This window comes from Bos taurus, chromosome 1 (genome assembly GCF_002263795.3).
Source record: "Bos taurus isolate L1 Dominette 01449 registration number 42190680 breed Hereford chromosome 1, ARS-UCD2.0, whole genome shotgun sequence".
Lineage (NCBI taxonomy): Eukaryota > Metazoa > Chordata > Mammalia > Artiodactyla > Bovidae > Bos > Bos taurus.
In genome coordinates, this window is record NC_037328.1 from 142,367,024 (window position 1) to 142,384,207 (window position 17,184).

At 53.4% G+C, this 17,184-nt stretch overlaps 1 protein-coding gene across 1 annotated transcript in view; it reads left to right on the forward strand.

Moving 5' to 3' along the window:
• The window catches only part of UMODL1 (uromodulin like 1), a 75,506-nt gene that overhangs the window by 39,274 nt on the left and 19,048 nt on the right, over positions 1–17,184 (forward strand). The window contains exons 11-18 of the mRNA XM_059889935.1: positions 3,869–4,095; positions 5,817–5,971; positions 6,326–6,465; positions 7,061–7,348; positions 9,206–9,318; positions 12,641–12,854; positions 14,453–14,590; positions 16,332–16,651. Of these exons, the coding sequence (XP_059745918.1) occupies positions 3,869–4,095; positions 5,817–5,971; positions 6,326–6,465; positions 7,061–7,348; positions 9,206–9,318; positions 12,641–12,854; positions 14,453–14,590; positions 16,332–16,651 (1,595 nt within the window). The remainder of the gene's footprint in view (positions 1–3,868; positions 4,096–5,816; positions 5,972–6,325; positions 6,466–7,060; positions 7,349–9,205; positions 9,319–12,640; positions 12,855–14,452; positions 14,591–16,331; positions 16,652–17,184) is intronic.

The window sequence follows — 17,184 nt, forward strand, 5'->3', positions numbered from 1 at the left end:
CTTCCTCCGGGGTGGTGTACATGTGCGGGGAGGCCCAGTGTTGAGCAGCACCCTGGTTCTTGGATCCTGTCCACACTACCCAGCAAAGGAGGCTGGCTGTGGTGGAATCCCAGCTCTGATGCTGGCTTGCCGTGGGCCACTGTACAAGGGGCTTTGCCTCCTGGGCCTCAGTGTACTCATGTGGGAGATGGGAAGGTGAGGACACATCCCACCTCGTGGGTAAACGAGGGAGTGCTGAGGGGGATGGGGGGCAGTTAGCAGGTGCCCGATACAATCTGACAGCACCGCCCAACACGTCGGGGTAATGCTTCTCTAGGATTTACTTCCGTACTTTGGAAGAGTTCTCAGGCCTGGACGGTCCCCCACCGGACCTCCCCCTGCTCCTTCCCCTTGTTCCCCTTGTCTCTCCAGCCTTCGCCCCCAACCCCTTCCTAAAACTCTGCTCAGAAAGGGCTGTGCTGCTCACCTGCTCCAAGTACCGACGACCCACTGGGCCTCCACGTGTGTCCACGTGGCCCCTTCATGCCATCATGCCATGTGCAGACCTCGGCCCAGCAAGGCCCTGACAGTGGCACCGTTTAGTGTGAGGGGTCCCCTGGGACACCGCAGTACCGGGGCAGTGATGCCTCCTCCTGTGAGCTCAGGACAGGCCCAGCCACTCTCCCCAAAACTTCCCATCGGCCACGGACCCCTGACAGCCTCGCAGATGCAGGGGCCCTTCCTATCGCCTCTGTGGGCAGTGGGAGAAGGCGTGGGCAGGGGAGCCTGGCCCCGGGACTGTCACATCCCCCTGACCTGCTGATGGGGCTCTTTCACCTCTTTCATTGGTGGTGCTGCCTTTGGCGCCAGCTGCCGTCAGAACCCAGATCTCTGTGCCCACCTGCCTCCTTGAGTGAGACTCTGGCGCTGGCCCCCAGGAAGGGCTGAGGGCTCTGGCCAGGCAGGCTTCACCCCCAAAGACCACCGGGGCCTCCACGACAGCTTGGAGCCTCCCGAGGAGCCTGCCTTTTCAGGGATGGGGTGGCTTGTCCTTGGGCCTCCTTGCCTCATTCCTGAGGGTTACTTGTGTAGGGAGTTGCAACTCTCCCATGGCCTCCCCCTCCTCTGGTCAGGGAGCCACACCCTCATCCCAGCCTCCTGCCTGTAGGAGCAGAGCGCAGGCCCCATAGGGGATCCTGTCTGCATCCTTGTCTGGTGGTCCGGGAGACACGAAGGCTGCGCGGCAGCTCCCACGGCTCACAGGCCTGAAGCCGAGACCTGCACAGCCCCAGGCTTTGGTACAACACCAGAGTTGTTCCGGCTTGCTCCTGAGCCCTGTGCTGGCTGAGTGAGCAGGGAACCACCTCCCCAAGATAACCTCCGAAGATCTGTGGATTGAACTCAGGTCTCAGTGGGGCCTCCACTCTCCTCATGGTCATCTGCCCCGGCTGGCCTGGCTCCGGCCCTGGCCTTAACCATCAGCACCTTTGAGCCACTGCAGGCTGGAGGGTGGGCAGCACTCCAGGGGATCTGGGCCAGCGGGGAGCCCAGGGTCGGGGTGTAACTGTTGCATCAGCTGATGAGCCTGCTGGTCTTCTGTGAAGATCACATGAAGCAAAACTGAAAACCACAAAATGGGCCTCTGAGCACCCAGCTGCAGAGCTTTCTCTGCACAAAACTGAACCTTTTATGCCTTATCTTCACTCAAAGCCCAGCCAAGTCCAGGCTCCTCGGGCACCCTGAGCCTGGCCAGGGAACCTGCCCTGCAGCTCTTGGGAAACCTGTGCAGAGGGCTGGTGACCACCCTTCATGGGGACCATCAGCCACCTCAAGTACCCAGCTTCCCCTGATGGCAGAGGGTGACTCTGCTCAGAGCCACCTGTTCTCTTGGAGTGGGGGTGGGACAGGCAGTGACCCACAGAGCCAGACCTGAAGGATGGATTTCCAGGGCTGGGGAAGACTGTTCCCCCACCCGGCTCCTCCCAGGAGATATAGCTTGAGTATTTTATTTTTGTTTACTTTTAAATCGGAATATAGTCGATTTACAATGTTGTGTGAGTTTCAGGTGTATAGCAAAGTGAATTACTTTTACATATACATTTGTTGTTCTTCAGTACCTAAGTTGTGTCCAACTTCTGCAACCTCTCTTGGCCAGCAGGCTTCCCTATCTTTACTATCTCCCAGAGTTTGCTCAAACCCATGTCCATTGAGTCAGTGATGCCATCCGACCATCTCATCCTCTGTCGTCCCCTTCTCCTCCTGCCCTCAATCTTTCCCAGCATCAGGGTCTTTTCTAATTTATCAGCTCTTTGCATCAGGTGACCAAAGTATTGGAGCTTCAGCTTCGACATCAGTCCTTCTAACGAGATTCAGGGTTGATTTCCTTTAGGATTGACTGGTTTGATCTTACTGTCCAAGGGACTCTCAGGAGTCTTCTCCAGCACTATAGTTCAAAAGGATCAAGTCTTCATGGCTCAGCCTTCCTTATGGTCCAACTATTACATCCGTACCTGACTACTGGGAAAACTGCTGGAAATACATATACATAGATTGCACAGAGTTCTCTGTGCAATGCAGTAGGTCCTTATTACTTATCTATTTTATTACACAGTAGGGTGTGTATTGTACATGTTAATCCCAGCCTATCCCTTCCCCCTTTCCCCTTGTAACCATAAGGTGGTTTTCTACATCTGCGACTCTCTCTCTGTTTTGTAAATAAGTTCATTTGTACCTTTTTTTTCCAGATTTCCCATATAAGTGATATATGTTTGTCTTTGTTCCTTAAGGTTTTATCCTGCTAACTCTCCTATAGCACCTTATTGATCAGTCATGCGTCAACATGCCCAAAGCTATCAGATTCTTTCCTCCGGCAGGGCCACACATGGGGCTGGGGGTGACCAGGGGGCCCAGAAGAGGGGAGGGGAGGGGGCAGCGGGAGAAGGAGGAGGGGGCATGCTCCTGATGAGTTTTCCCTAAAGCTGGCCCTGGGTGAGAAAGGACGGGAAGCTTTGGGGGGATTTACAGGGCTGGGGGCAGTGGGTATTTACAGGGCTCACTTAACAGCCTACTTTGCCCAGATCAGAAGAAGGTTCAGGACTTCTAGTGGCTCGAGGCCTTTGAGTCTCTCTTGGTCTTTTACCAGACCCGGAGAGGAGGTGTGCAAGGGCCGTCCTGGGTCTCAGAAGGTTCATGTTGTAGTGACTGGATACCACCTGGCTCAGTTATTTTCCTGTTTCTTTCTTGAGACACTAAATATTAAGGGATGCTGGCACATCAGAGAGAAGAGACAGCCCCTTGGGAGCAAAGAATACACAAGATGGGACTATATTCACACCTGTGGGTGCTGGTGGCGGTGGTTTGGTGGTTTAGTCGCCGAGTCGTGTCTGACTCTTGCGACCCCATGGACTGTAGCCCACCAGCTTCCTCTGCCATGGGATGTTCCAGGCAAGAATACTGGAGTGGATTGCCCTTTCCTTCTCCAGAGGATCTTCCCAACCCAGGAAATGAACCCAGGTCTCCTGCATTGCAGGCAGATTCTTTACCGACTGAGCTATGAGGGAAGCCCATGGGCACTAGTACCCCCAAAGGAACTGACGTTGCCGTTTCTGCCTCCAGATCAGACAGCAATCGAGGCAGGCAGACACTCCATTCAGGTGGTCCTTGGTTCAGATGGAAGCTTCTGGGAGGGCTCTGTGCAGGGCCCCCCACGTCCCCATCAGGTGCTGGATGCCACGGCCTCACTGACGCCCTGCCCCAGACCTCTGTGCGTTCACTGAAAAGACGGTCACGGAGAGCTCGATGCCACGACCACCTGTTCTCTGAGCAGCCTCTGCAGTGTTCTCACCGTGTGGCCGTGTTCACTTATGTCCTCGCTCCCTCCTGTCTGCAGACTGGGACGAGTGTGCAGACAGCCTGGAGCACGACTGCTCGCCGGCAGCCCAGTGCATCAACCTCGAGGGCTCCTACACCTGCCGCTGCCGGACAGCCAGGGACGCCAACCCCTCCAGACCCGGCCGGGTCTGCCACGGTGCGCTCCTTCCCCACCCCCAGCTCTGGGCGGAGCCCCCTCCCCGAGGGCCTGGGCTGGAGCAGGGCCGACCTCCATCCAGCAGGGTGGTAACAGTGCCTGGGGCCCACCATACCGTTAGGGACCTATGAGCATGGCTTAATTTCTTTTAAAACCAAAACAAAAAATTAATATAATAACTGTCAATTATGAACCTAGTCTTTATAACAAGGCAGTTTTCAGAAAATGTATCTATTTATTTATTTTTGGCCATGCTGGGTCTCTGCTGCCGTGTACACTAATTGCCGAGCACAAGCTTCTCAATGTGGTGGCTTCTCTTGTTTCCGAGCACGGCTCTAGGGCACTCAGGCTTCAGTAGTTGCAGCCCTCTGGCTCTAGAGCACTGGCTCAGTAGTTTTGCTGCACGGGCACAGTTGCTCTGTGGCATGTGGGAACTTCCCGGATCGGGGATCGAACTTGTATCTCCTGCACTGGCAGGTGGATTCTTTTCCACTGAGCCACCAGGGAAGCCCCTGTACCAATACAGTTGTAAAGTATGATTTTAAATTATTGTTTTGAATGAAAAGGCCTGAGAAAGTCCTGATGAAACCCCTGGAGGGAGAGGGTGGCCCCTTCTTGGGTGGCCCAGATCTTGAGAGGGGTAGGACCCCAGGTAAGCATGGAGAAGGCCTCGAGGTGAGGCCTTTGAGCCCCATTCTAGGCACATCTTGGCCCCAAGATTCTGGGGATAGGGTGTGGTTCTGACCAGCTGGTTGGGGATACCTGGAGTGCTGAGCTAAGAAGCAGGAGGAACTCATGTACAGATGCACAGTGCTTTGGGGGCAGGTGGGCAATGGAGATGCTCAGCCACCTGTCTGCTCTGCCATCCCTGCTAAAGCCTTCTGGCTGGAAGCAGCAGCAGAGAATTTTTCCCTGGGGAGCAAGCCTCTAGTCCTTACCTACAGTGTATACTGTCCTGCTTCTTGAGAACCACACAGTCACTCCCCTCCCATCCTCTTTCTTACACGTGTAATGCCCAGCAGGCTGGTAAGAGTGACCAGCACCAACCCCCACACTGGGCACACATTTGGGGGAAACTGTCCAAGTTTCTTAAGGGCCAGATGCACCCATCTGAGGCCTGCAGGAACCAAACCCTGCATTTATGTTCTGGTTCTGCAGTCACTGGGTGGACCCCCTACTCATGGTAGGGGCATCCTCACTGGTCAAATGAAGAAGCCCCCTGGCCTTTAAAGAGAGTTCTTGGGAAACCAAAAACATGGGTCCTGTTAAACACTCTGAATCACCCATGGGACAGCCTGTGTCCCTCTTGAGGTCCCCTGGGGGTGGGCACGCTTGGTCAGGGTAGACCAGATGCCCCGTCTGAGCCTGGCTGTGTCTTGGCAGGTGACATGGAGAGTCCCACAGATGTTCCATCTCCAGTGTCAGAGGTCACAGCCTCAGTTCCCAGCACAGAAACAACATCCTTCAGTCTGGAGACCCCTGCCTTGTCCCCCGGCCCTGGACACCTATGGAGCACCCCTGCAGCAGGCCAGGCCTGGACCCTAGGGCTCCCACCCAGGAGAGGAGTCAGCGGCTTGGGCAGCCACAGTGGTAACAGCACCGGGCATAGCATGGAGAAGGCCAGCGTGGCCCCAGGCCTGGGGACTGGCCAGTGGACGGCCAGCAGGGTGGCCTTCTCCCCCAGGGTTCCTGGGCCAACACACAGCTCCTCTCTTGGGGCCACGGACAGCCTGCCAGACACCCCTGGACAGTCACCCCCTAACTCTACTGAGGAGCTGCCCTTCTGGCCCACTCCTGCCCCGGATCCCAGGGGCCACATCGAGTGGCACTCCAGCCTCCCCGTGAGGGACACACCCCCAGCGCCTCTGGATCCCACGTGGGCACAGAACTTGGACCCCAGGCCCTTCAGCTCCCCAGACCAGCCCTTGGCCCCCACGCCTGCGCCTCTGAAGACCCCAGCCTGCGGTGAGTGGCAGGGAGAGCGCGTCCTGGGCCTGTGTGGAGACACGTGGTGTGTGAGCTCCCATAAGCAAAGGCTCACACCGTCCAGGGCCATCAGCAGCACTGGGCGGGCCCTCATTTTATGCTGTGTAGACCCACTGCAGCACACCCAGTCACCGAGAGGCCAGCTCCCAGTCTAGTTAGGGTGAGAACTTGGTGTCTCCTCTTTCTCTCCAACCCTGTCTTCCCTCTTCCTGCTTCCCTGTTGGCCAACAGCAGGAGCAGGAAATTGAGCAGGTGTCGCATTAAGGGCCCTGAGCACGGGGGCGCTTCCCCCCAGTAGTGTTGGGCCCCAACCTTTTTGCCCCTCTCCAACAGGGCTGCACCCCTCACCCAGGTACAGAACCCAGCAGGGCTGCACCCTCAAGCCCGCTGCAGCCCCCAGCAGTTCTGTATTCCTCCCACCACCCGCAGCCGCACCACCCCCAGCAGCTCTGCATCACCCAGTACCTGCAGAGGTTTGGCCATCGTCAATAGTCCAGGGTGATACCCCAGGAGTCAGGTGGCCACTCTGAAAAGGAAACAGGCCTGGCCATGCAGCTCCCATGGAAGGAGAGAGCCCTGGCACCCTTGTGTGAGTTCCCCAAGCCAGTCTGACCAGGGATTGCGTCCACGTGGAACCCACTGTCAACTGTGGCTCCATTGATGTGTGTCCTCTGCTGCACAAGGCTGGATTCTAGACTAAACTCTTAAGCCTGCATAAACAGCCCCAAGTCACCTGCAGGAATGGTCTGTGACCAGCAATGGCCACCTGGCTGATTCCTTGGAAAGTCTGCCTGGGGGTTGAGGAGGGGGACCCCTGGAGGAGCCGCCCAGGACCTCCTCAAGAAAACTTTGTTTCTGGAGGTCCTGGGACCTCAAGGTGGACACAGAGCAACCTGAGGGCAGGGAAGCTATGCCTGGGAGCCCAGGGCTCAGGGGGCAATCCAGGGACCCTGCACCCGAGCGTGCAGCTGGTGACAAGTGGACTTGACATCCCCTGAGGATGCTTGTGTCCCCGCATGGTGGGGTGAAGCTTATCCTTCCTGTTGCTGGGTACATTGGATTGATTTTAATCAGGGGCATTTATATTCTATTTCTCAGCTCCTGTCCCCATCGGAAGGGTCACTGTCTCCAACGTGACCAGCACGGGCTTTCATGTGGCCTGGGTGGCTGATCCCACCCTGCGCCCCACTTTCCAGCTCAGCCTGGTTTCTGCTCGGAGCCCCACCATGCACCTGCAGACACAGAAAGCAAGCCTGACATTGTCAGGCCTGGAGCCCGGCGTCCTGTACCTGGTGGAGATCGTGGCCAGAGCATGTGGGCAAGAAAGTGCCAAAGCCCAGCTGAAAGTGAGGACAGGTAACAGGCTCTAGAAACAATGTCACCATGGGTTCTTAAAGGGAGGAGAAAAAGTAGGAAAGAGCTTTTCAATGCGTGAAGGTTTAAAACAGCTGCATTTATGTGTGGATGTTGGCTTTCCATTCTTCTCAGTGTAGGAACACCTGGCTTGCTTCTTCCTCAGCTGGGGTTCAAAGGCCATTTGGGAGGGGGCTTATTTCAGGGACAAATGAATGAATGAGTGAAGTCGCTTAGTCATGTCTGACTCTTTGCAACCCCATGGACTGTGGCCTGCCAGGCTCCTCTGTCCATAGAATTTTCCTGGCAAGGATACTGGAGTGGGTTGCCATTTCCTTCTCCAGGGGATCTTCTTGATCCAGGAATCAAACCCAGGTTTCACGCACTGCAGGCAGACTCTTTACCATCTGAGCCACCAAGGAAGCCCCATTTCAGGGACAGGTGGTGGGCAAAGAGGCTGCTTTGCACAGTGTCCAGACTCTGCAGAGGCTGCAGACCCTCGATCACCTGTGTCCTTATGGCTACACGGCAGGGAAATGGGCACAGTGCTGTGCCGTGTGCTCAGTCGTGTCCGACTCTGCAACTCTGTGGACTGTAGCCCACCAGGCTCGTCTGTCTATGGGATTTTCCAGGCGAGAACACTGGAGTGGGTAGGCATGCCCTTCTCCAGGGGATCTTCCTGACCCAGGGTCTCTTTCACTTCCTGCATCAGTAGACGGGACCACCAGAGCTACTGTGGCGCTTGAGCAGTGCTGGTCTATGCAATTCCTCTGACCTCTCTCACTCCTAGTGGACACAGCCTTCAGGAAAGATGATGATGGATAGATCTGTGCGTGAGCCCACCCTGAGCCTAGGGCTGCAGACTAAGAGAGAGGGGAGTAGAATTAAGCAAGTCAAATGTATTACTAAACTCTGATAAGGTGGACCTGATTTTTTTTTTTTGCAGGCGGGGGCGGGGGGGTCTGGGTCTCCTTTGTGGTGCTTGTGTTCTATACAAGCTTGTGAGAGCCTGTGGCTCGCGAGGGCGTCTCAAGTTGCAGAGTGTGGGCTCAGTAGGTACAGCGCACAGGTTAGTTGCCCCAAGGCATGTGAGATCTTAGTTCCCCGACCAGGGATCAAACCTGAGTCCCCTGTGTTAGAAGGAGGATTCTTAGCCACTAACACAAACCTGTATTAGTTCCCTGTGTAAGATGGAGGATTCTTAACCACTGGACCACCAGGGCAGTCCCAAGGTGAAGGTGATTTTTGTCGATAGGTATATATTCAGGTAATATTCCTCTTTTCTCCTCATTAGCATTTGTCATCCACATATTTTCTTGAATATCTAACTTGCCTGAGCAGCCAAGGGCAGGCCTGGTATTGCAGATTAGTTATCAAATCTTGGGCAGCCATCAAAGAATTGGTAACAGTCATCTCCAAGGTGCGGTGTGCACCCCTCGGGTGATACCTAAGATGTCCCATTAGGGTGTAGTCAGAAATGTCTAGAACTTTTGTTTATATGCTCTAACTTCACTGTGGACTGGGATTTAGAGAGGAGACGGTGGGTGAGGGTGCTAAGTGCAAGTTCACGGTGAGCTGGAGGAGGGGAGGTCGCTGCTGGCTGGACGAGTCCAGGTTGCAAGGGCTGATCTGGTTCTGTGGCTCCAGAAAGGTCTCTGTTTCCAGGCTTTGTCCCGCTGTCCTCTGGACCTGAGGGGCTGTGTCTATACACATTGGGTGCTGTTCCTTCTTTACAGAGTGCAAACCAGCCTCCCTTTGATGTTCTTCCTGACTGATATGAAAATACTACTATTAAGACAGAGATGATAACCTGTTACCTGACACTTACCATGGCAAACATGTTTATTCTCCATCCTGCAGTGGCTCAGAAGCTCAGTGGGAAAGTCAGCATAGTGAACGTCAGGTATTTAGAATCCTTCAGCAACACCAGCAGTGAGCAGTTCCAGGCCTTCCTAGAGCTCTTCTTGAGGACGGTAAGTTGGTGGAATCGGTCCTTATTTTCTCCTGGGATGTGAAGGAGGGAGGTGGTAGTATCCTGAAAGCCAGTGGGGGTTCAGACTTGACTGAGGAAGGTCACGGACTCCTCGTTTCTGAAGGAAGCTGGGGCATCCAGCTCTGCTGAGGGGCCTGTGTGTTCCGATCTGTCATTAAATAGACACACCAGCAGATGAGGGACACACCTTCTCCTCTGCTTCTCCTTGTTTTCTTTTTCCTTCTCTTCGTTGCAGTGCACTCTGGAACCTCTTTGGCATTTTTTGGCATCCCTAAGAATGTACATTGTTACAATTTATTTATAGTAGCAATATGTTATTTTTGCTGGTGGTTAGGTTACCTTTTGATGAATAGAGAATGCACTAGTTGAGATCTTGTTTGCATAGAGCAAGAGTCCCCAACCTCCAGGATCGTACGCCTGGAGATCTGAGATGGAGCTGGCGTAATAATAACAGAGATAGAGGGCAAAATAAATGTAATGTGCTTGAATCATCCCAAACCATCTCCCCCGGGTCTGTGGAACATTTATCTCCCACAAAACCAGTCCCTGGTGCCAAAAAGGTTGGGGACCGCTGGCATAGAGGACATCTGAGATATTTTAGCATTTCCTTACTCTGGGAGTTTAAGATGCAGAACTGAGAGAGCTTGGCAGCGCCACCTATTGGTGGAGTCATAACAGGACGAAGCCTCAGCAACGCTGGTGGCTGCGATGTCTGGTGATACTTCTCAACCCCATCAGCGTTACTGATAAAATAGGCACACTGCCTCCAGGAACTGTCCCATTGGTGATGTTTGGGGTCTGGGATCCTGCTTTATTTATCCTGAGGTCCCCAGCTCCTGGCCCAGTGTGTGGATATATTCAAGAGCTGTTGATGGTCTGATTCACGTGTGTATCACCAGCCTCCTTGGGTTAAACGATAGTTGCACACCACAAGTTGGACCATATAGAAGGCTGAGTGCCAAAGAATTGATTCATTCAAATTGTGGTGCTGGAGAAGACTCCTGAGAGTCCCTTGGACTGCAAGGAGATCAAACCAGTCAATCTTAAAGGATATCAACCCTGAATATTCGTTGGAGGACTGATGCTGAAGTTGAAGCTCCACTACTTTAGCCACCTGATGCAGTCAACTCATTGGAAAAGATCCTGATCCTGGAAAAGACTGAAGGCGAAAGGAGAAGAGGAGGGCAGAGGATGTTGAGATAGCATCACTGACGACAGACATGAATTTGAACAAACTCCAGGAGATAGTGAAGGACGGGGGAGCCTGGTGTGCTCTAGTCCATGGGGTTGCAAAGAGTCAGAGACAACTTAGTGACTGAAAACGGACTGTAGCCTGGCCACCAGGTTCCTCTGCCCATGGAATTCTCCAGGCAAGCATACTGGCGTGGGTTGGCATGCCCTCCTGCAGGGGATCTTGCTGAACCAGCAATTGAGCCTGTGTCTCCTGCACTGGCAGGTGGATTCTTTACCACTGAGCCACCTGGGAGGCCCCTAAAACAACACGTATCACATTAAGCAACAATCACTGAGATCATATCACACAGCTCTAGTGGCCTCACGAGACAGCTTCATTACCACTCACTTCAGTTCAGTTCAGTCGCTCAGTCATGTCCGACTCTTTGCGACCCCATGAATCTTGGCACGCCAGGCCTCCCTGTCCATCACCAACTCCCGGAGTTCACTCAGACTCACGTCCATCAAGTCAGTGATGCCATCCAGCCATCTCATCCTCTGTCCGTCCCCTTCTTCTCCTGCCCCCAATCCCTCCCAGCATCAGAGTCTTTTCCACTCAAGTTCCCTGATTAACCTTTCTTTTTAAAAACATTTCATATTTTTGCCTATTTGAGGGGACAGTTTGCTATCTGGAATTTCTGCATAGCAAATAATTGTGTAACTTAACACCTACATAGGACATTAGGACACGTTTTGGGATGTTGTGGGATAATGTGTCTCTTTTTTCTTTGTCACTTCCTAGCAAGGGGCTTGGAGCTTTGCTTTGAGTCTGGCTTGTAATGCAGACAAGAGTGACTTTAACCCAAGGCTCTGACAGAGCCATCTCTGGAAATCCCAGAGAGAAAGAAAGAGAGACAGAGACAGAGAAGACCAGCTCTTCCAACGACAGTGGTGGCAGCCACGTGACTGCAGGCAGCTTTGGGGTCTCCTGAGCGTCCACAGTCTCTTGTGGGTGATATGCTCACACTGGCTGTCCCAAGGCTGGGGATCCACAAGCCTGTGCCTGAACCTCATGCAGTTTAGACGCAGATGAGGTATTCTTATGAGGGCAAACCATGGAGGTGGGCTTTTCCATGGCAGATTTGTGCTATATGGACCACTCAAAGCTCATCATACGATGGGGGTAGTTTTTAGGCATTTAGGCCATGATAGGTTAGAATGGAATAATATTATTATTATTATACACAGGGTTCTGTCCAAACTGATAGAATAATAAGCAAGGCTTATAAGGGCAGGACTCTTGAGAGTCCCTTAGACAGCAAGGAGATCCAACTAGTCAATCCTATAGGAAATCAGTCCTAAATCTTCATTGGAAGGACTGATGTTGAAGCTCCAATACTTTGGTCACCTGATGCTAAGAGCTAACTCACTGGAAAAGAACCTGATGCTGGGAAAGATTGAAAACAGGAGGAGAAGGGGACGACAGAGAATAAGATGGTTGGGTGGCATCACTGATTCAATGGACAGGAGTTTGAGTAGGCTCCGGGAGATAGTTAAGGACAGGGAAGCCTGGTGTGCTGCAGTCTATGAGGTCGTGAACAGTCGGACACGACTGAGCAAATAAACAGCAACAACAGCTGGGTTGCTCAAGGAAGCGGTCTTCGGGAAGGCAAGCGGCGAGAAAGAAAGGCGAATGTCCTGCAGCGTGAGAATCACAAGGACTGTTCTGGAACAAACCAAGTTGGGGAGGTGGGGTCGCTCCCTTTGACCACTTGTTCAACCATCCCCCACCCCCACGGCTCTGAGCCGAGAGTGATCAGCAGATCCTAACTGCCCTCGTGAGCCCCCTACCAGGTTATGAGCCCCATAGGGTAGGGCTTTGGCACTCAGCCCCTGACTGGCTGGTCGGTGGGGAGGACAGGACTCATTGTCTCAGACTCCACTGGTATTTGTGCTGGGCCTGGGGACTTGGCAGACAGGGACCAGGCCAGAGCTGACCCGTGGCTTTGACGCCTTTCCCAAGGCCAGCCCTGCTGCTGGCCACAGTCCCCAGAGGAACCACTTTAGAATGAGGACCCTGTCTCCTCTCTCAGTGGACAGCTCTTCTCACCAGCCCTGTTTCTCTGAAGGTGCGGAATTCCTTGCCAGCCTTCATGCTTCAGCATCTGGACACAGGCGGGGTACGCATAGAAGTGACCGGCATCTCCAACGGCAGCGTCGTGGTGGAGTTCACCTTGCTGGTCATCACAGACGTGGATGTCTGGGAGGTGTCTGCTGCATTCCTGGCTGCCTTTCGGAACACCTCTCTGCTGGAGGTGGTCAGAGACGACACCTTCATAGGGGGTAGGTGGAGGCCAGGCCCCCATGGAGACTCACTCCCCAAAGGAGGCAGTGAAATCCCCCCACTGGCTTCATTTCTGAAAGATGTGCCTCCTCGTAAGGGCCTCCCTGCGTGGGATGAAAATGGAAACCTATAGGACCCTTGTCTCTCTTATTGCTACTATGGTTTTTTTGAAAAGGTGTAAGGGTTGAACACATCTTCTGATGAACCTGCCAGGATGCCCAGGGACACTGTCTCCCTTCTGCGTCCTACTCCTTCCTCCTCTGCTGCTCTTCAATAGGATGGGCAGAGGGCAGACAGGCCCCTCTCTGCAGCCAGACTTCCTCCCCAGCACAGTTGCCAAGGAGATCTTAGGAAGAATAATTGAAAAGAAAAGCAGGGAGTAGAGGCCATTCAGAGTCTCTTCTCATATTGTATTGGTCAGCCCAAGCTGTCGTTAAAAAAAAACAAAACAAAACCACGGATGGAGTGACTTTGTTTATAGACATCTATTGTCTCACAATTCTAGACACTGGATGCCAGCTGATTTTGGTGAGGGCCCTCTCCTGACGTGTCGGGGCCACCCTGCGGCTGTATCCTTGAGTGGCCTTTCCTCTCTGTGTGTAGACAGAGGGCTCTGGTGTCTCTTATATAAGGCCATCAGTCCTGATCAGATCAGCGCCCCTCTCTTACGATCTCAGCTAACCTTAATTATCTTCTGAAGGGCCCATCTCGAATTACAGTCCTACTGGGTGTCAAGGCTTCAACATACAGATTTTGAGGGCACACAGTTCTGTCCTTAGCACGCACCAGGCCCAAGAATACATGATAAAAGGCTTAGAGTTATATGTATGGGTAAAATCCAAGACAATATAGATGAATATTTTTCTGAATTTTGGAATGAGAAGGGTTAAGCCTACAGAGAAAAAGACTGGAATAGCTACCTCTATGAAAAATTCAAGCTCTCATTCAAACAAAATAGTCACCATTGTAAAGCAAGCAACAGACCAAAAAATAGTTTCAACAATCTGGTGAAGAATTATATCCCAAATATAGAGTGATCACTTGCATTGGTAATAAAATACTAAGAACGCAATAGACACAGGTACAAAAGACCCAAATAGATGGTATGTGAAAGATGAAACACAAAGATGGAAGGCTTTGCTGAGCCCTTTTAGTTTTTATCCATTTTCTTTAGTAAAGCTGCATTATTGCTAATAAGATGAGTAGCTGAGTGTAGAGATGAGAGCAGGTGGGTGGCGGGGTCCCTCTGCCTGAGACCAGGGTGAGGGTGGGGTCCTCCTTGTCTTCTGGTCTCCAGGGAGCTGAGGGGATGCTGCTGTGCCCCTCCCCCACCCCAGCATCCCCGGGTCCAGGAATCTTCCATCCAGAACAATCTTAGCAGACTTTCTGCCACCTGCTCCCACCCCATCCCCTGTAGAAATTCAAGGTGCCACCCTGCTCTTGAGCCCTCCAGAACTGGCCATCTTTTCTGTCACTTGATAATTTTAACTTTACTCCCCAAGATGCACCTCCCCCATCAAGCTGCTGTGAACCACGGCACGGCCGCAATGCTCAGGTCCCCATGAGGGTTTCTCGTCTTGCTTTCTGAATGCTGCAGATTATGATGAGTGTGCAAGCCAGGAGGATGACTGTGCCCCGGGCTCTGCCTGCCGTAACACGCTGGGCTCCTTCACCTGCAGCTGCGAGGGAGGTGCCCCTGACCTCCTGGTAGAATTTTCTGGAAGACCCTGCGAAGGTAATATTATCAGGATCCTTTGTCTGGAATACCGTCAGATAGTCTGTTCTTTTAAGGACACTCATCCCCAAAGTGCGTCTTTTCTAAATGAGGTCAACATATTTTTAAGTCCTGGGCAAGTTTCTGGAGTGTGCGTGTGCATGTGTGTGCCACACATGTGCATGTGTAGATACATATGTGTGTACTTGTGCATATGTGTTCATGTGTGTGCATGTGTATATATTCTGGTACCTCCCCATCCTTCCACACACCGCCAGCCTTCTGGAGGTACCTCATCTCCTAAGTGCCTCTGACGCCCGTGATGAGAAAACACACACAGCCACTCAGGTGTGTCCTCTCAGATGCTAAAAGATGATCTTTCAAAACCCAAGTCTGTGTGACCAACGACATATGGAAATCTTTCTACTCAGCGGCACTGTCCATGCAGCACTTCTTCCACTAAATGCGACCTTGTGGATTCACTGTTGACCCTGAGATGACCCCTGCCCTCTAGGGATCTGTGGTCAATTGGAGGAGACAGATGTTTATAGGAGTGAACACGATGCCTCAGGGGATGCGAGATGTGGGCTACTTGAGGTAGAAGCAGGAGGCCCAGAGGACACTAAGTTGCTTCAGTCCCATGGGTGATGGTCAGGGTGTGGTCAGGAAAGAGGTGTCTTAGCGCCAGTCCTAAAGGATGGCTCATTCGTCATCTGGCAGAGGGGCTGCTGCGGGATGGGGTGTGGTGGTGGGTGCAGGAGTGAGAACAGAGCTGTTGAGGGTGGGCAGGGTCCAGGCACACAACCTGGGCTGGCTGCAGTTAGCACCTGCAGGAGGTGTGCAGGAGAGCCGGAGCAGGCTGCTCAGCGAGGCCAGATGAGGCCAGCTGAGAAGGCTGTGAGCACTGGGAACAGGGATTTGGGCTGCTGCATGGGGCCGGGCAGCTGGTGAGCGCCTCAAGATGGGATGGCAGGGATCAGGGGGGCAGGTGGTGGAGCTGGGCTGTAGCAGAGGCCCCGGGAGGGCTGAGCGTGTCCTGCGTCTGCCCTCAGAGGATGGGGGATGTTCTTACAGAGCCTCATGCTCTCCCAGAGGTTGAAAGTGAGCGTGCTTTAAGGAAGCGGGAAGCTAGATAGGAGTGAGGAATCTGAGGATCCAGAGTATACTTCATTAACCTGTTTTATTTACTTATGTACTTTATTCTTGGCTGCACTGGGTCTTTGGTGCTGCGTGTGGGTTTCCATAGTTACAGTGAGCAGGGGCAGCTCTCTAGTTGAGGTAGAAGGTCTTAGTTGCTCTGTGGCATGTGGGATCTTCCCTGGACCAGGGATCGAACCCGTGTCCCCTGCATTGGCAGACAGACCAATAACCACTGGACCACCATAGAAGTCTTTCAGAACCCATTTTACAGAGAAGACTCAGGGGCTCCCAGGGGTGATGGCTGGTCCCAAGTCCATGGACTCATCACACGCCCAATGTCAGCCTGGGAGGACAGAGGGCCCCACAGTTCCCTGGCCACGGCGGCAAAAGTAAGCCAGGGCATGCCCAGCTGCTTGGGCTGGCGGGAACATACAACACGCGTGTGTGTGCAGCCGTGCTGGCATCTGTAACCTCATCATGCGTGGCTTCAGGCTGTGAGTGCTTCCCATCTGCTGTCTACCTTCTGCACACACCCTCCCACCCTGTGCCACCCCGCTGGCCAGGCTCACGTGGTGGGCCCTAAACACAGACCCACTCTATGCTTCTGTCTCCTGTCTTGCAGGTGACTCTCCTGGCAACACAACCCAGCCCCCTGGCCCAGAACAGCCCCCGACCCCAACGGGAGCTGGAGCTGCCTCTGGGCAAGATGCCCGCCCTGCCACCCAGGGCCTCTCCCCACGGCTGAACCTGACTGGGGCGGTCAGGGTGCTCTGCGAGATAGAGAAGGTGGCCATTGTCATCCAGAGGCACTTCCTGCAGCAGAAGGGCATCCCCGAGTCCTCGCTCTACCTGGGGCAGCCGTCTTGCAACATCAGCGACCGAAACAGCACACACGTGACCCTGGCAGCCACGTGGAGCGAGTGCGGGACCACCCTGCAGAGCGTGAGGCTGGGGAGAAGGCTCCGGGCATCTGATCTCTGGGTGGGAAGGGTCAGCATTTGGCCTGGGGGACTGGGAAGACACTGCACTCCGGGGTCTCTGACTCTGAGTGCAGAACTGAGCCGGGGTTAGAATAGGGTAGAGTTCTCATGGGGGAACAGGTGCAAAGTCAGCGTTTGTAAAATCCCCCCGGTGATTTGGATGCACAGGCCAGAAGGAGAGGTAGTGAAGGAGAAGAAGGGGCAGGAAAGCTGGGAGCCTGCGTGTACATGTATGTTCACGTGTGCATGTGTATGAAGAGGTGTCTGTGTGTACGTGTGTTTGTGTATGAGAATGTGTCCATGTGCATATGTGTCAGAGGTTGTGTATGAAGTGGCAGGAAAGCTGGGAGCCTGTGTGTGCATGTGTATTTGTGTATGACAATGTGTCAGTGTTCATGTGTGTTGGGGGGATGTTTGTGAAGAATGTATAAATAATTGTGTGTGTGTGTGCGCATTGGTGGGGGTTACCTGGATGGAGGGCCATCCAAAATTTTA